Raw genomic sequence first — 19,375 nt, 5'->3', positions numbered from 1 at the left:
TGGTGTCGGACTATGCATCCAGATGAGTTAGTGCTTGCACTGGTCAAAGGCTCTCTTTCTCATGACTGACCACCAGGCCTCAAAGTCTCAGGTGCTGCCCTCAAGTCACTACTAAGACATCTTATTACTTTGTCCTGCTGCAGAAAGGTGAGCTGCACTGAGGTAATTTCTCTCCCCGCCCTTATAAGTGCTTCCCTCCCTCTGGGGCACCTGGCATTGGCCACTGTCAGTAGACAGGATACTGGGTTGGATGGACCTTTGGTCTGACCCAGTATGGCCATTCTTATGTTCTTATGCTTCACTTTTGCCCACTAAGGGGATCCCTCTGGCAAGGCACAGGATTTCACAGAGATTTTTTTTTTCTTGGGGCAGGGCATGACTGAACCCACATGAAGAGACAGATGCCCTATGTCAGATAAGCCATTTGACAGTTTGTATAATTTTCCAGGCAGCCTTGAGAAGCCAGGTTTACTATCAGGAGATGAGCAAGCTGTCTCTATGATCTTTCTGCAATGAAGGGTGAAACAAGGAGGGATCTCCCTCAGGAATAAGGGAATATCATTAGAGTTCAAAAATCCTCAGGAAAGAGTGAACTTCATTGATGTGAAGGCATTTCTGGTAAGAATCCCAATCTTGCTAGAACACCAATTTAGCAGTTTCCAAAGGACAGCATTTTGGTTCAACGTCAGAGGAAATATTTCACTTCCAGACAAGTTATGGAACAACAAAAGGAAGCAGTGGAGCCCAGGGCAGGTCTGGCAATTACCTGAATCACAAGAGTTTTATTTCCTGGGGACGGAGCAGATTGCTACGGCAAGTTGTTACCTTGCAGTGACAGATGCAGAGTAATATGAATCCTCTGGACACAGCTTCAGAAATATCTTAGAAGAGGTCTTTAGTTTTTTATTCCTGAGCTTCCAGGAAGATTTGAGTATCTTGGGAGATGGGACAGGGTTTAGAGAGACTGAAAAATCCCTTCCCTTACAGAGCTCAAAAGTCCTTATCCCCCCCATTCTATGCCATCCTTCTCTGGATGACAGCCCTCTCCTTATACTGCTGCCAGCTGAGTGGGCTGGCTCCATGTGCTGCATCACCCTATCTGGTCTTAGCCTACATCAGGCCCCCCTCCACCCCATTGTCTGGCCCAATGACAGAGGCCTGAAGAGGTCACAGCATGAATAGAATGCACTGAGCGCAGCAGTGTACAAACCTCTGTGGCAAGAAGCATAGTGACTAGGGATTTTCTACTTAGAAAAAGCTCTCAGGCTCTGTTTTCATGCTGTACTGCATTCAGGATAGAGTCTTGGGTGTCCTAAAGTCACCTTTCCTGCAGTTAACCTCTTGAGAAGCAAGACTCAGACTAAGGAGTCCTCTCCTGGAGGACACCAAAGTCCTTAAACCAAATTGTTCATTGGTTTAGTGGTTTAGATGGGAAGGAGAACTCCAAGGTCTGCGCTACAAGATGACTCAATCATTATATTAAAAATAATGGAAACGGACTCAGGATGAAGTGTTTAAGTGACACCCATTTTGTGATTAGGGAACCTAAACAAGTCATCTGAATTATATTAGCTTTCTTAAATCATCTGCAGCATTGCTCTAATAAATATAGACTATAGGCTCTTTATACTGAAGCTATTTGAGAGGAAATAGTTATACTTTCCTTGGGCAAGGAGGGCAAGCATGAGTACTGCATATCAACTTTAGCTTTCCATTTTAAAAAATGGTCCTCGCAGTGCCCCCTAAGATCCACCAGTTTGTTGAGGCAAATCAGCAGTGGCCAAAGCTGATTTACTCAGACGTTTAAACAAGCATTCTTTTCCAGTGAGTAACTAGTCCACTTATGTCCATCCTAAGGCATCTGAAGTATCTCAAAACTGGTACAAAAGTCAGCTGCTACCCTTATTAGTTCTAGTTTTGCCCAACTGAAGAAGATTCAAACGTTTCTATTCTTCCATAATCAAGTCAGTTGTAAAATATGAAGCAAAACTGCCCATAGTACAGAAGATGAGACATTATTTCAAAATTAGGGTGCAGAGAACACCACAGACTATAAATTTTGCACAACGTTAAGTGCCAAGTTGGAGTTGCACAATAACCAGACATTTTACCGCCAGAAGCCATTTTGTATAATCAACTCTAAGAGGAGATTACACAAAGTTGACTTGGCAAGTGGCTGCTTAGAAAACATTTTATGGTATTTCTTATAAAAACATATGATATGAAACAAGTGTCAGGAGCAGAAAAGGAACCCTTTTAGATAAACAGAGCATCAAGACAAGCAAAAGTTATTTAGAATTACTTATTCATATATGATTTCGGCTAGCCAAAACAAATATAGTTAGCCTATAACATTATTAGGGCTGTCAATTAATCGCAGTTAACTCGTGCGATTAATTCAAAAAAATAAATCACGATTAATCAGTTTTAATCGCACTGTTAAACAAGAATACCAACTGAAATTAAATATTTTGAATGTTTTTCTACATTTTCATATATATAGTAGTCTGTGTAGTAATTGAAATCAACGTGTGTATTTATTACAAATATTTACAATAAAATGATAAAAAAATCGTATTTTTCAATTCACCTCATACAAGTACTGGAGTGAAATCTCTTTGTTGCGAAAGTGCAACTTACAAGTATAGATTTTTGTTACATAGCTGCAGTCAAACAAAACAATGTAAAACTTCAGAGCCTACAAGTCCACTCAGTCCTACTTCTTGTTCAGCCAATTGCTAAGACAAACAAGTTTGTTTAAGAAGAGGGCAACATTATCTCTTGTAAAAGTATTTACAATGTCACCAGAAAGTGAGAACAAGCATTTGCATGGCACTTTTGGAGCTGAAATTGCAAGGTATTTATATGCCAGATATGCTAAACATTCGCATGCTCCTTCATACTTCGGCCACCATTCAAGAGGACATGCTTCCATGCTGATGACACTCGTTAAAAAAATAACATGTTAATTAAATTTGTGACTGAACTCCTTGAGGAGAATTGTATGTCCTCTGCTGTTTTACCTGCATTCGGCCATATATTTCATGTGATAGCAGTCTCAGATGATGACCCAGCACATGTTCATTTTAAGAACACTTCCACTGCAGATTTCACAAAATGCAAAGAAGGTACCAATGTAAGATTTCTAAAGATAGCTACAGAAATTGACTCAAGGTTTAAGAATCTGAAGTGCCTTCCAAAATCTGAGGGACACAAGGTGGGGAGAATGCTTTCAGAAGTCTTAAAAGAGCAACATTCCAATGCAGAAAATACAGAACCCGAACCACCAAAAAAGAAAATCAACCTTCTGCTGGTGGCATCGGACTCAGATGATTACAATGAACATGTATCGGTCCACACTGCTTTGGACTGTAATCGAGCAGAACCCATCTTCAGCATGGATGCATGTCCCCTGGAACGGTGACTGAAGCATGAAGGGACATACGAATCTTTAGTGCATCTGGCACATAAATATCCTGCGATGCTGGCTACAACAGGGCCATGCAAATGCATGTTCTCACTGTCAGGTGACATTGTAAACAAGAAGCAGGCAGCATTGTATCCTGCAAATATAAACAAACTTGTTCGTTTGAGTGATTGGCTGGCTGAATAAGAAGTAGGACTGAGTAGACTTGCAGGCTCTACACTTTTACATTGTTTTATTTTTGAACGCAGGTTTTTTTGCACATAATTCTACATTATAAGTTCAACTTTCGTGATGCAGAAATTGCACTACAGTGCTTGTATTGGGTGAATTTAAAAATACTATTTATTTTGTTTTTTTACAGTGCAAATACCTGTAATCAAAAATAAATATAAAGTGAACACTGTACACTTTGTATTCTGTTGTAATTGAAATCAATATGTGAAAATGTAGAAAACATCCAAAACTATTTAAATAAATGGTATTCTATTTACAGTGCGATTAAGCATGATTAATTTTTTTAATTGCTTGACAGCCCTAAACATTATTTTAGAAAAATGTCATTTGAACGTTTTTATCATATGAAATTGCAGCTACCATCTGGAAAAGGCAAGCATTGTTTGCTATTACTAAAAGGATGCATCTAGCATCTTGAATTTTTAAAGAAGTGTTTGTACATTAAATGGGTTTCCAAAAGTGAGGGACTAATAGCGAAGACCAGACATAGGTTAGTGTGGTCATATGCGACACCAAAATTGCTATGCCAAAATAGAAGACGCCTGATGCAAATGGAACACTTAGCTAAAGAAGGGCTGGATGGACAATAAATAGCAGCTACTGAGGTATCCAAGCCCTCACAAAAGATGAACATTTTGGGGCGCATCTGACATATTTGTCATACTTGAGACTAGTGAACATAGCACCTCCATTTTAGTAACACTAATCTTATGAATGACCAAGGTATACAAACCATTGTTCCCCACCGAAAAAACAAACATTAAGAAAGTGATGTTGATGAAGAACAAGTCAACATTCATTCACATTCCAAAGCCTTCAATATCCTGGAAATCAATTTGCAGTGGTTTGAAAGACAAGAAGAGAAAGATGAAGTATGCCGTACTACAATTTACGCAGCGTATCCACTCTAATTTTATGAACTTAATTTTAAGAACTCCTCAATCCCTAATTAGTGCATAAAACAGGGATTCCATTGTACTCAGATTTACTTTAAGTGACCTATTACTTCCTGTCATACGTGTCAAGTTGTTAGAAGGCATATTCAAAAAGATCTCTAACCTTCCAAATCTGTGATCATCATTTCCTGTTTGTTCTTGAGTTTGGCCAAGTTTTTGGCCTTTTCTTCTTCTTCAGCCAGCTGAGAGGTGCATTCGGCAATTCTATCCTCCGTTAGTTTCTTTTCCTAGTTGATAAAAAGATTGACTGTTAGAGTATATAAAATGCCCTCAGGCACCAATAGAATGTGAATGTAGGAATTCTGTATAGAAATCTTATACCTTAGTACAAGCTTTATTCCAACTGGCTGCAAGTTAGCATTACTGCTCAGTTTGACTAGTTGCCAAATAATGAACGCCCCCATTTAACGGTGATTGGTGATATGGGATGCCACGCCTGAGATATCGTTTTTAGATAGTCCGTGCCCAACACTTTTCCGAAAGTGCTGAGAACAAACCACTTGAAAGTGGACCCCCATAAGGAGCTTCAAGTTGGGTACTCAAAAATTGGGGCACTCCAAATCGTTAGTCACTGTCGACAAGAAAAATATATATTGTATATGCTATTGCGCACTGCATGAGAGTAAGTGAGATAAATACTCCCAAAGATTCTTACTAAAAATTTTGCATTTTGTATTTAGTCTGTAGGAAGCAGCTCAGGCCTGCCTCCTTCCAGGAAGATCACAATACAAGGATAATCTTGGAAGGATTGAGAATACATTGAAAAACACATTGACACTACCAGAAAGCCTGACATGTCCACTGCAAGCTGCCACCTCCCACATTTTCTTCTAACATGAGAGGTTTTACTTACATCACATACAGGTTTCTCACCTTCAAAAATTTGGAATTTTGGTCCTCTAGAAGTAGGATCTCTTCTTCCATCTTCTTGATTTTAGCTTCAGCAGTTACCTTTTCAAGCTGCAACTTCTGTCGAGCTCCTTCTTCCTCATCAAGTTGCTCTTCTAGGTCCTAAGAAAGAAAGCACAATTGCATCATGTTTTCCATATTTCCCATCTGCTCCAAGTCAACAGAAGCACAAAGCTCCTCACTATTTCTAAAGAGGCTCCCTCGCTTTCCAGAGTAAAGCGCTAACAATGAAAAGTGGCTTCAATTGTAAGAGCCTTACCCTAGTATAATGCAACTTTATACTAGATAGTCATAATCTGATACACTACGTAAGTGCAAAGTTGTGCTTATAAATCTTAATTATACTATAAGTCAGGAAGTTCAAGTGTATGCTTTCCAAAGCAGCTAACACAGCCATGTTGCATTTTGTACTGCTGTATGGTATATTAACTTTAACAGATGCACACTCAATGGGGCAGAGTATATGGCTCCCAGAAGGAATGCAAGCCACTTGGACTGTGAAATGGCAGCCATAACATTGCACTGTTTTTTTCACATTTAATTTCCTTTTACAGCCCCCATCATATTAGGCTTTATTTATATCAAAGCTTCCCCAGAGAGCACTGCACACAAGCAAGTGTGTAACGCTTGACATTGCTAGTATCTGGGGCACAGCAGAAATGCCACTTAACAGACCTTTAAATTTAAGAGTGTGTGTGTGTGGGGGGGGGGGGGGGGGCGCTGCTAAAAAATATATAGGAGGATGAGGAGAGGGATGCAGTGAAAGGAGCTTGCTGGACCTCATAAAGGATCTGGATCCCTAAGAGGGTTTCTGAGACTGGCATGGACATCTAGATATACATGTAAGTGAGCTGATAACAGCACTTTTCAACACTTCAGTTGCAGCCATGGTTAACATCATACTATTTTCCATTAATTGACAGTTGTTTCCAAATCAGTTTCTCCCACAAAACTTGGAAGACCACCTGAGTTCTTATGGAAGAATGCGAAAGATTTTCAAGAGCACTTCCTGGCTTTCAGATGGCTGCATGTTCCTTTACACCAAGGCTTTTTTGAAAGTCTCCCCCAACTCAAGTCTGAAATATAAGACCTAACCCACATCAAGATGCAGCCATGAGAGTGCAAAAGAAAATCTGAGCATATCTGGAGTGGACGAAACAGTCTTTGCATGCTTTGGTAAGACCTAGTGAATGGATTTCTCTGTGGTCACGAACAAGCATGAAACATTTCACTTCCATCTCTGAGGAAATCACATGGATCTTAGTTCCCACAGGGAAGCACCTAGGCCCTGTGCAGTGTATTCCCAATCCCCACCCCACTTCAAATGGTATTAAAGCTCCCTCAAGAGCCATGCTGCCACCAACTCTCCACCTGCATTTGGTGCAACTCCCAAGACAGCATTTTCTGCATACGTATACTTGGGGAAAATCCATGCTTGTTTCAAGGAGAATGATGTTGCAAATATTACCTACTCCTTTCTCCCTTGTTTCACCAAATATTCATACCCATGAAGACCACAAATTTGTACAAGATGGATCCAAGATGCTAGGATACCGCTTTTCACTCCCCCTACCATCGACCCAAAGGCGCGATTGTTTCCACTCCTTTCATTCCCTCCAGGCAAAGTTACTGGGGGGGAGCCTATAGCCCAATATTTTAGCGTTCTGATCATACGTCCTTCCAATTGCCGTGCACTAAAAGGAGTACCTGAATATGTGCCTGCATCTTTTTCTTTTCATTTTGCAGGACTTGGTTCCTTTCCTCTTCCTCCTCAACCCTGGATTCCAGATCATGCAGAATTTCTTCTAACTCTTGTTTTTTGGCGGCCAGACGGGCTCTCATCTCCTCAGCTTCAGCAAACAGCTCTGTCTCTGCCTGCAGCTGCTCTGCAAGAATGTTCTTTTCTTCTACAATCTGCAAAGGTTACGGAACAGCGAACCCTCAAGATTCTCTACTGCTACGTTGCCGAAAGGTCTCACATGAGATTATAGACCTGATTATTACAGAAGTTGAAAACTAACATGTACCCTTTACCAATAAGTCACAGAAGTTAAAAGCATAAGACCATTCTTCATCTGGTCCACCTTCTGCCTCACAGCACTAGACTGTCTCCTAGGGGGTATTTTCTGAAGTTGTGTCCAGTTCAGTTTTTAGTTATTCATGTGATGGAGCTTCCCACTACACTTCCCCTGAGGAGACTACATCTGGTCTACCAGGCAGAAATGATCTAAACAAGATAGTCTGACTACCTTATTTTACTTTACTCTTAATTTCAACTCATTACTTCTAGTTATTCCCTCCTACATCATCTTAAACAATTGCTCTCCTTCCTTGGCAGTTACATTCTTTGAATACTTTTAGACAGTTTGACTTAAGACTCTGTTTAGACAAAGTAGCCACATTTAGTCCTTTTGACAGTTTCCGCAACCAGTCTGTCCAGCCTCTTGTCATTTGTTGCTCCTCTCTGAATTTCTTCTCATTTATCTAAAAAACAGTTTTTGTGCAGTTTTTTTCCTACTTCCTTTTTACACTGTATTCATCATCTTAGTACGCATTTCTTATTTTGGGCACTTCATATGGGCCTAAGACATCACCCACGAGGAACTATGATAGGATACCTCTGCTTAGGCCACCCAAATTCTCTTTTGCATTTTTTGCTACTGTATCAAAGAGCAAGCTCAAGTCTAATCTGATGTCCACTATTTCCTCTAGCTCTCTTGGAATTACTGCTCGTCTGATTTTGTATTATTTTCCCTAGATTGAAATTCATTTTATTTCCTGCTCTGTAGATTCTGCAATATTAACTCATGTCTTCACCAATCAATAACCAATTAAGATTTTAAATGACTGGAACAAATACCAATCACAATGACATCATACAACATTTCTGCTCAATAGGACACACATATTCATCATTACTCTGATCCAGTTTCAGTTAGAAACAACAAAAAATAAACTTCATACAAACCTGTTTCCTCTCACTGGTTATTTACAACATAGGAGTGCTACAGAAAAGTTTCCTGGCCTGAAATTTACACTTAAAATGCTACCAGCAGCATTTTCCCCTCCCCCCCCCCTTTTAAAAGCACAGAAAAGGCTGTCAAAATACCTGTCCCTCTGTTCTGAAACAAGATGATTTGTCAGGTTTGGATCCATAGGTAAATGAGTGAAATCAACAAGTGGTCTTGTCTCACATAATAGAGTTAATCACTTGCTGTACAATGCTCTCTGTCCACAGAGCTCCCACGGATGTCAAAAGGAGTTCTTCACACAAGACTTAGGTCAGTACCTGGCCATTAGAGACTTGATCTTTAGCACAACAAACCTGCTGATGTTTCCTCTCCATCTCCTCAAGTTCTGCCTCCACTTTTGTCTGTTTTTCCTTCACCTTCAGCAGCTCCTCATCCTTAGCCTGAAGTTCTTCTTCCTGTCGAGTAACCTGCAGAAGAGGCTTCACCTGCAATGGAATTAGAAAGTGAACTGTGTGTATGGAGGAAAACGTGTAGCATAGTGTGTTAAAGAAAGTGACAGAAAACAGCCAACCTTTGTGAAGACTCTCCACCATTGCCAGTGCCTTAATTTTAGATACGCTGCACAATTCCTCTGCAGGACTTTTAATGCACTTAACTGCTGCTGTTTTTTTGCAAAGGCCCTAAAGGCAGAAGCACAAAACATTTTCCACACTTAGTAAGGCCAAGCATAAAGTATATTTGTATTTGTAGTTAGGTGATCATTCTGGAACACTTTTAAACCACAACAGGCTGACTAACCCGATTTATGGGAAACAGAACTCTAGAGTGATCATTTCTCATCTAAGGATCAAGCTAAGACCCAAGTTCAGCATTCATATTACAAAGAGCGTTTGTGATAGGCTGACCCCTGTGCTAAAAGTCCCACAAATGACCTCAAAGACTGAACTCTCCCTTGAATCCTAGAGGTGGCCCTCCAGGTTAGGTTTGAGACATACTGGTAGAGCAAGAGAGTTTTTAAAGCCATCAATACATAACCACCCAAGCAATAATTAAGACATTCAATGGTAATGAAAATAAAATTACAATTTCATACTAATCGCATAACCAACTTAGGGCTAGGCATTTGACTGGTCCAAAAATAAACTGGTCAACTGACCAAATATTGGTCAAATATTTTAACACATTAATATATTAGAACAGTAACAGTAACAAAAAGGAGTAAGACTTTATGGTCTCCAGTAGGCTTAGCTTTAGCTAGATAAAAATGTACCTGAGTTATTTCAACTCAAAAATGCGAAACAATTAAATGAAATTCTTAAAAAAAAAGAAAGAAAGAATGGCACCACGAGGTAGTCAAAAAGGTAAGATGCACCCCTTTGTCAAGACATTCTTGCTGGACTATAGAACTATGATAAATCGCATGATCCTCAGCGAGTGTCAGTTTAGGCTTGCAAGCTTGCCAGTAGCCATTATTCGATCTGTTAATTCACTAGCTTGTCAAACCTAAAACAACTGTTACTGAAGATCATACAGTTTACTGGGTTAAGCCAAGTCGTCTTATAAGAAAGTATGTATTAGAACTTTAAAAGGATTAAGTTTCGACTTTAGATGGCCACTTCAGTTGCTCATTCACTCACTTTCTGGCCAGGTATCCTCTGCAGACAGCTTGGAAGAAGATAATGATGTCTGTGATCTTCAGATCCCGTTCTTCTTCTAAATGTGCCAAGACACCAGCTCGGAAAAAAATCTTGCTCTGTCCAATTCTGTACAAGTTGGGGTCCAGCTCCAATGCTCTGATCTAAATGAAAGGCAAATCAATTCTTTATAACAAAGAGCACAAAACAATGTACTCTTGGCTGCAAATGTTAAATGATTTACATCTAAATATCACTAAATGCTTACCATTCGTTCACAAGCCTGCTTGCCATCCATAAAACCCTTAGGGATTGCATTAGGAGTAAGGATCTCATACCTGTAAGTCAAGAAAAGAACAAAACCACTGGACCCACTAACGAATCACCGCCAGCCCAACCATATTAGCAAACTGGCATTGATTTTCTTTATTTCTGAACTGTAAGTGTGAGACTTTTCTCACAAAAAAGGGAGAAGAATGAACTGGTAGCCTCAATGTTTTCACCAGCAGCGTGTGACAAGAAGTGAACCATCACCCATCACACGCGCACACTTAAGATAAGATACTGTTTGGAGAAGGAAAGGTTAATGTCTAAAATGCCAAATTTCCTTGAGTTGGCTTCTTGACATTTAGGTATTTTATTCCTATACCTGTGAATACCCAGAAAGTGTTTCAGAACTGACACAAATGCACTAAGAAGAGAGGTGTGGGAAGTCTTTCTCCATACATTTTAAAAAAAAAAAAGAGAGAGAGAGAGAGAGAGAGAGTGTGTTTGAAGTACTGCTTTTTGGAAGAAAGACCAAAATAGGCTGTTTACCCTGGTAAGCTGCGAATTGCCAAACCCACTGGGGGAGAGGGTGGGGAATGACTTCAAAGAGAGTTTATCCAGAAAATGTTTCAATTGATCCATTAGGAAATATTTTTTACACCATTGAAAAAGGAAGCTACACCCAAGGCAAGATTTTCAAAAATGTGTTAAAAAAAAACTAAGTTCCATTTTCAAAAGTAGCTTAGGCACCAAAACACCCATTTCGCTTTTGAAAAATGGGATTCTAGCGCTTTTTACAATTTTGCCAGAAAAGGACAAAATGTACAATTGCTAGCATTCCAGTTACTCTGTTTCTAAAAATATAATCAGTATATTCAGTAAGCTTTTCTTAACACCTACCTAAAGTAAAGAGCCTTTGCACTCACACACAAGAGCGCTTACCACCAGGAGGCAAAGTCACAAAAATTTGACCAACCCTCGTTCACCTTCCTACTCTAAAAATCAAGAAAAAAGGAAAGAAAATATTTTCCTCCCTGAGACCCGAATGACACTACTCTGGCTTACTTTAAATATAATCAACATCGAAAGAAGTTTCAGGAAAAACTGTGTCTGCCGTTATTTTTAAACGTCTGGAATCTTGGGTGCCTGTGTGGAGAATGGTTTGGAACTGCGTGGGAAGAGACATGAGATGGCAAAAGAAAGACGACTGGTGTTGGAAAGGGAAAATAGGAAGTATCCCAAACACCCTCCCCTCAGCACTTCAGCCTCAAACCACCTCCAGATTCTTTTCTTTTCTTTTTTTTTTTTTTTTTTTTTAATTTAAACCACCCCCCAAACTGTTGTGTAAGTTTTAACTGAAAAAAAATAAATTGTAAAAACCCAAGCTAGTCATACCTCTGTCTGAATTCCTGGAATACTATCCTGTTTGGAAATCCTTGTCGACAAATCCTTATTCCTTCCAGGACACCATTACAGCGAAGCTGATCTAAAACCAGGTGTGGATCCAATTTTCCAGCCTGGACAAGGAAACAAAGAATACCTTTGTACTCTGAACTTATGAAGGAAAGACAGTTATAATTTTTCACGACTTCACCTATGTTTCCATGTACACATGATACAGAAGAAATATTCTGCCTGTATGAATATCTTAAGTACTCTCCCTATTTTGAAAGGAGGAATACAGTGTGCATCTGTATGAGGTCTCCATTTAGAACCCAGATAGTGATTTTCAGGTCAAAAATTGCTAAGAGGACAAAACTGGTGTTCAACCCATACCCTCTTCTCGTGGTTTGGAATAATGCAGCGAACAAAGTTGGGATTAGTGTTTCGGAGAGTTGCCATCAGTTTGGTGAGAGATTCCTTGTACAGTTGTCCAACAGTACGAAACATGCCCTTCTTGGTCTTATATGCAGAGCCAAAAGCAGTCTCTGTCATACCAGTGACTTGATCCAGGCCCACAATACGGTCCACTGGGAATGACAAGAAAATAAAATTAAGCAGATCTTAACATTAGTCAGATATAAAAATATGCAGTACACAGGAGTGACAGTGCAGCAGCAAAAGCTTTGTGGAACAAATGGTAGAAGATGCCATCAGTAGACAAGGCAGTCACAGCATGTGTTCGGGACACTGTGCAGAAGCAGCGGAATTGAAAGCCACAAACTTATATGGCAGAATACTGTAGCTTTGACAACTATGTACGAAAACATCCAGCTCTTTATTTTGAAGTTCTATATGCACCAATAAAGCCATTGTCTCTATTTTAAGTGAACTCTTGACTGATGAGCAAAAGAGAATTACTTGGAAACTGCAAGTTATGAATGATGTGAAAAAAAGCTTCTAAAGGCAAAATAATTCAAGGCTGAATATTTGAAACTTTGAACTGCACAAACTCTGCACATCTTCTTAGATTAGAATAATCACATATATGTTCTATAAATATTAATAGAATGAAATAAAAGCCCTGATGTATACTGGAGACTAGTTGAAAAGAGGTTTCCTCTTAGCTCCTCTATAGATGGTTATGCTTTCAGTGAAAGAAAGGGGAGATAAATATGCTGGAGTTTTGAAAGGCCTTAGTTATTTTAACATCAAACTGTACAGATTTCCTCAGCCAAAAGTGCAATAGCTTTAAAGTACAAAAAGCGCAGAACAAAATTTCATAAAGGTGTTCCAAAGCTGCAATAAAGCATCAGAAAAGAGACTTCAGAAGAGAGAAAAAAAATCAAAAACATTCAGTAACTTAAAATTTTTACTAGATATCTCTACAGTTTTTTCTTCATGAAGCATAGGAGTCTGAATGTAACTCAAAAGCCAAAATTTCCAAAGTGAACTAACCATAGACACTTTTTCTAATCTTTCATTTCTTATCCAAAAAGGAAGCTCAATACCTTGATGCTGGGAGCTGGCATTTCTCATTACTGAATTCATACAGTATGCACTGGTAATCAGTTTCTAGCTGGTAAGCTTGGAACAAGTACACCTCTACCCCAATATAATGCGGTCCTCAGGAGCCAAAAAAATCTTACCGCGTTATAGGTGAAACCGCATTAGATTGAAATTGCTTTGGCCTTGAGCATTTCCATTATTAATAGTCACTTCCTGCCCCAACTGACCCCTCAGAACCTCCAACCCATCTAACCCCCCCTACTCCTTGTCCCAACTACCCCCTCCAGAGACCCCCCAACCACCCCTCCCAAGACCCCACCCCCATCTAAGCCCCCTTGTTCCTTGTCCCCTGACCGCCCCCTCCAAAGGACCCCCCCCATCCCTAATCACCCCCAGGACTCCACCCCCTACCCAACCCCCCTGCTCCCTGTCCCCTGACTGCCCCGACCCCTATCCACACCCCCGCCCCCTGACAGGCCCCCTGGGACTCCCACACCCTATCAAACACCCCGTTCCCCGTCCCCTGACCGCCCTGCCCCCAGAACCTCCAAACCATCCAACCCTGCCTGCTCCTTGTCCCCTGACCAGCCCCCTGAGACCCTTTGCCCCTTATCCAACCCCTCTGCCCAGCCTGGCACCCTTTACACGCCGCTCAGAGCAGCATGTCAGAGCCAGACACGCCGATCTGCCGAAGCGTGCAGCCCCACCCCCCAGAACGCTGCTTTACTGCGTTATATCCGAATTCGTGTTATATTGGGTTGCATTATATCGGGTTGCGTTATATCGGGGTAGAGGTGTAGTTATACCTAGAGTCATTCAAACAAAACAATGCTTTCAGAATTGGTTCTGTCTACTTATTTCATATACAATATTTCATAAATGACAATGTTTTATATTTCAAGTTGGAACCAGCTTCTCATATTTTCATAATTTATAGATTTATACAATCCAAGGTCAGAAGGGAACACTGTGATCATCTAATTTGACTTCCTGTGTATCACAGGCCACAGAACTCCCCCAAAATAATTTCTAAAGCTGAAATTTTAGAAAAGCATCCAATCTTGAATTTAAAAAATTGCCAGTGTTCAAGAATCCATCATGGCCTCTGGTAAATTGTTCCAATGGTTACTTTCTATTAAAAACGTATGACTTATTTCCAGTCTGAATTTGTCTATCTCCAACTTCAAGCCATTGGATCGTGTTATATCTCTTTCTGATAGACTGACGAGCCCAATATCAAATATTTATTCCCCATGCAGTACTTACAGCCTTGTAGATCAGTCACCCCTTATCTCTTTGTTAAGCTAAATATAGAGGTGTCCTTGAGTCTATCACTCTCTCTAAGGCAGGTTTTTTAACTCTTTAGTCATTCTTGTGGCTCTTCTCTGAACCCTTTCCAATTTATCAACATCTTTCTTGAATTGTGGACACCAGAACTGGACAAAGTATTCCAGCAGCAGTTGTACCAGTGCAAAATACAAAGGTAAAATAACCTCTCTACTCTTATTTATGCATCCCAAGATTGCATTAGCCTTTTCGGCCACACTGCGGGCTTATGTTCAGCTGATATGTTCAACTGATTATCCACCATGACCCGAAAACCTTTTTCAGAATCACTGCTTCCTAGGATAGAGTCCCCCACCCTGAAAGTATGATTTACATCATTCTATTGCTGACGCTGAGATTAGAATCTGAATGTATGTGGCGTAATGAGTTTGGACAGTATGGTCACCCTTTAGTAGGTGTAGCTTAGTGACAAGTGAACAAAGTAATTGGAAATTAGAGCCCAAATCTTACAGATATTAAACCACATGTTTAATTTTAAGCAGCTGAGTAGTTCCACTGGCTATACATGAGCTAATGTGTTTATAGGCTCATGTCCTAAACATTTAGCCGAAAGCAGAATGCAAATCTACACCAGAAATGGGATTCAAAGATATGTTTAGCCATCCTACAGCGTATGCAAGAAACCAGCAGTTTGTAAAATATTAGAAAGATACTGTGTGTAAACAGACAACAGCAACAACTAAGCACACACAAACTTGCATTTTACAGCTCTGTGATAACTGAAACATTAAATTGTGTGGGTATAATCCAAGTTAACCATCTAGGTATATCTGAAAACTACAAAAATAAATAAAATGAAAGAACAGGTTATTTATTTATTTATTAAACAAAGGTAAATGACTGTCAGCTTTTCCTTAAAGGTGGCCCGTGAAATACAGTGGTAACTTAAAAATCTTTCAGCTGCCTTGGATAACTGAACAACATAACTTCAGTACTTATTTTAGGAAAGTAACAGGAATACTGCTAGTTTACAGAAATAAAGGGAATACTGCTAGTAATGAGGTAATGTAAAGCAAAACTTAAGTTTAAGGGTGCCTATTATAAGTTGTTGTGGTTTTTGTTGTTTTTCCATTTGTTTTTAAAAAAAAACTTTCTAACTCTTGGGGGGTGGGAAGTAGTAATTTAAGTGTTCTGGACGAACTCATATGATAAACTGCAAATATCAATTCAATTCCTCACAAAAAAAAATCAAGGGAGAGTTTGTAGAGAAAGCAAACATTAGATAGCTCTTAAGTGAAAACAAGTTTACAGGAGTTTGAAACGAGCCACTGTACAACTGCATTTGTACCACTTAAAATGTTCACAAGTCAAATTACTTGTTTTTTTTAAGAGCACATAAGTGTTAAAATGCTTTAGAATTTTTCTTAAAGTTGGGCTGTGAACAAAGATGAGAATACTGAAAATCCTACAAGTGATTTCAAATACCTGTACCTATCAGAGTATTGTTTCAATCAGAGAAATAATCTGGCGTCTCAAAATAGAAGTAGGAAGCAGTAATAAACCTTTTAACCTGCAATGCTTTAAGTGCAGTGCATAAAATATAAGATGCAATATGTATGCAGTAGCAATTGAATAGGTATGCACTCAAAGTCACTTGCCTTGTAGATATATCTAAATTTAGCATGAAATGAACAGTTCGTGCAAGCCTATAAGCAAAAATGGTTTTCCTGTAGGTACAATCCTGCCTATGATTTTATATACATTCACCTGGTGCATCATGAAGACCAGTAATATTGTCATAGAAAGATGCTCTCTGAATATTCTGAATCTCTAAGGTAGAGAAACAGCAAAAACAGAAAGACAGAAGAGCAGATACACAAGACACTTAGTTAGTACACAGAACACATTTTAACAATCGCAAGCAAACTTTAAATTGTGCTACAAAAGCAACTAGACCACACATATTCCATGCACATTTCAGTAATCCTTAGATTCAAGTTTTGAGTATTAGGACTGATGTGTGTTTTTAGGGGAAGTGGATTTACTTGAGAAAAAAACAAAAACAAAAGCCTTTTTCCTAAGACAGATTTCAGAGTAAAATATACTTCATAAAACTGCTCTCTGTAGCTGAATCACAAATCATTAAGCGTTCTTCATCCCATAAATCATATGGGAAACTCAATACTAAGCCTATTGCTCAGGTGTCTTCTGTATCAAAAAACAGACAATGGCATGCTCCCAAATATGAAAATGTAGCATAATACACTGGAGTGAGTGTAAACATAAATAAATAAATAAAAAACAAACAGCTCTTGCAAAGTGTTTCCATGGTTAACTGTGCTTTTTACATTATTTTAGTGGAAGTTGTGAAAGATGATATGTTAGCTGATGTGCAGATAATTAGCTAAATGGCAAGGTCAAATCCATGGGAATAATACTTTTTACAATGTTTTAATATGCTAATTAATTGTAATTTGCTTGAAAAAGATACAGACATATTGCACACATTACAGACATGAAGCCCAGTAAGATCTGATTTCATGAAAACAGCATTGTTAAGCAGCAGCACCACCAGAAGTGGCCCCTCCTGCTGCTTTTTATAGCAAGTCTGAAACTGATTAACTCCAAAGACTTTCAGATAGGACTCTCAGAGCAATTGTCAATACACAGCAATGCTTTGAAAAAGCAGCTAAATTAAGGGATGGTACATGTGCAAGGGACTGAATTCAGGGTCTAGGGAACAAACCAGCTCCCTCTGCTTATAGTTTTGGCTGTTTAATCAGGGCTAGCTTATCGGGATTAAGCTGCTATTATTTTCAGCTATGGACCAGGAAAGAGTGTAAACAAAACACTCATCCAAACAAGATTACATCTCAGATGATGATGAAATCTGCACTTAGTCGCAGTATATTTTCTTACCATCCTTCCAAAGCTCTGCAACAAATTTGTCAGAAGACTGATGCAAAAGGGTAGCCACATTGTCATTCAGAGGATCCATGTTCTTCATCAGCCACTCATCTGCCTTGTAGTCTACCTATAAAGAAGCAAGCAAAGGTACATGTGGTGAGTTATTGGGACACTGCTAACTTGGGTTTTGTTTTCTGTTTTAACTACGGTTTTCAAAAAGCTATTTCCCAAGAAAACATCCTTTAAAACAGGAAAAGGAGTCCTGTGACACCTTATAGACTAACAGACATATTGGAGCATAAGCTTTCGTGGGTGAATATCCACTTCATCGGATGCACCTGACGAAGTGGGTATTCACCCACGAAAGCTTATGCTCAAATACGTCTGTTAGTCTATAAGGTGCCACAGGACTCTTAGTCTGGATCTGTAAAAGTGGCAAACCCTCTGATACATGATCCTTTAAACAGTGTTCTCTGAATTTCCCTCTTCTATTCTTTCAAGAAAAAGTGTTAAAATGCCTTTTGTGTCCTATTGATGTTTATGTGGCTGACAGTGTCAGTCTGTTTCTCCTTTGTTAGCACAAAGTGCTATCAACTGCAGTTTTAAACTTTGAAACCTTTCTTTTTTGTGACATTTAGAGTAGCAGCTGTGTTAGTCTGTATTCGCAAAAAGAACAGGAGTACCTGTGGCACTAACAAATTTGAGCATAAGCTTTCGTGAGCTACTGAATGCAATTGATGAAGTGAGCTGTAGCTCACGAAAGCTTATGCTCAAATAAATTTGTTAGTCTCTAACATATTTGTTAGTCTCTTCTTTTTACAAAAAAGAAAGTTTTGCTTTCACCCCCATTTTATTCATCTTATTTGCTGCCTAGAGAGACAAGGTGGGGGAGGCAGTATCTTTCATTGGACCAACTTCTGCTGATGAGACAGCCAAGCTTTGCTGCTTGTACCAATGATGGGTAAAACATTTTCAAACAAGTTATTTTCAAGCAGAAGCTTTACTGTGGAAATGTCAAAACAACTCATGTAAAATAAGAAGATTCTAACTAATGCAGCTAAATTACAAAGATGAGTAAATTAAGGATCTGTTGCAAATAACTGATACTTTTAGATTTGGATGACTACTGCAATTAGACAACGAACTGTTATTTAATAATACTGAAAACAAACAAAGCTTCTTCTATCTTGATAGTCTTGCAGAATACTCTGGGGTGATATTAGAAATACAGCTCAGCAGCTGAATACTGAAGTTTTCTACAATTAATATTTCAAGCCCAGAATTTCAAAAATATTTACTTTATAATGGTAGCTAAGTGCCTAGACACCTTTAAAAATTTGGCATCAGCTCAAAGTGAGATATCAGTCTCCGACAAAGGACTTAATACCTCCAAGATTTTGCCAACCATGAGGATGACAAGTATAAATTCAGCGCTCTCAAGCTTTTCATAGTGTGCACATCCCATTTTAATACAGAGATTGTTTAGTCGTCCACCCCATCATATACGTGATCATTTAACATCACGGTGGGTAAAACTACAAAAAGTACTTTGTGTATTCTAACATAATTGCATCTAGAAACAAAGAACAGCCAGCACCCATATGAGCAACCAGCTCTCAGAAGAGCACACAACACAGGTTGGAAACCTCTGGTCTAACTCACAGTTAGACAGCAAGTGAAGTTAACAGGAACCTGACCAGTAGGGCTGTGCGGAGATAGAAACACCATTTTGTGAAGGATTTTGAGGTTTTTGTTTTGATTTGGAATGGAACCTGAAAGTTTTGAAATTATCTGAAAAATATGAAAAAAATATTTAGATCAAAATGTTTTGACAAAAATGTAAAGGTTTTAACTTTTTATTTTATACGTTATAATACAAAATAAAGAGTTTCA

At 39.1% G+C, this 19,375-nt stretch overlaps 1 protein-coding gene across 3 annotated transcripts in view; it reads right to left on the bottom strand.

The window, feature by feature from the left end:
- MYH10 (myosin heavy chain 10) overlaps positions 1 to 19,375 on the bottom strand; it is a 144,736-nt gene that overhangs the window by 28,496 nt on the left and 96,865 nt on the right. For all 3 annotated transcript variants that reach the window (XM_073310850.2, XM_073310851.2, XM_073310852.2), the window contains 10 exons: positions 17,495 to 17,609; positions 12,176 to 12,369; positions 11,795 to 11,916; positions 10,401 to 10,470; positions 10,136 to 10,296; positions 9,070 to 9,178; positions 8,852 to 8,983; positions 7,234 to 7,440; positions 5,491 to 5,628; positions 4,721 to 4,844 (listed from right to left, as the gene is read on the bottom strand). In XM_073310850.2, the coding sequence (XP_073166951.1) occupies positions 4,721 to 4,844; positions 5,491 to 5,628; positions 7,234 to 7,440; positions 8,852 to 8,983; positions 9,070 to 9,178; positions 10,136 to 10,296; positions 10,401 to 10,470; positions 11,795 to 11,916; positions 12,176 to 12,369; positions 17,495 to 17,609 (1,372 nt within the window). The remainder of the gene's footprint in view (positions 1 to 4,720; positions 4,845 to 5,490; positions 5,629 to 7,233; positions 7,441 to 8,851; positions 8,984 to 9,069; positions 9,179 to 10,135; positions 10,297 to 10,400; positions 10,471 to 11,794; positions 11,917 to 12,175; positions 12,370 to 17,494; positions 17,610 to 19,375) is intronic.

This window comes from Lepidochelys kempii, chromosome 14 (genome assembly GCF_965140285.1).
Source record: "Lepidochelys kempii isolate rLepKem1 chromosome 14, rLepKem1.hap1, whole genome shotgun sequence".
NCBI classification, from domain to species: domain Eukaryota; kingdom Metazoa; phylum Chordata; order Testudines; family Cheloniidae; genus Lepidochelys; species Lepidochelys kempii.
Note: the sequence above shows the minus strand (reverse complement) of the source record. Positions and strands in the feature narration are given on the sequence as shown.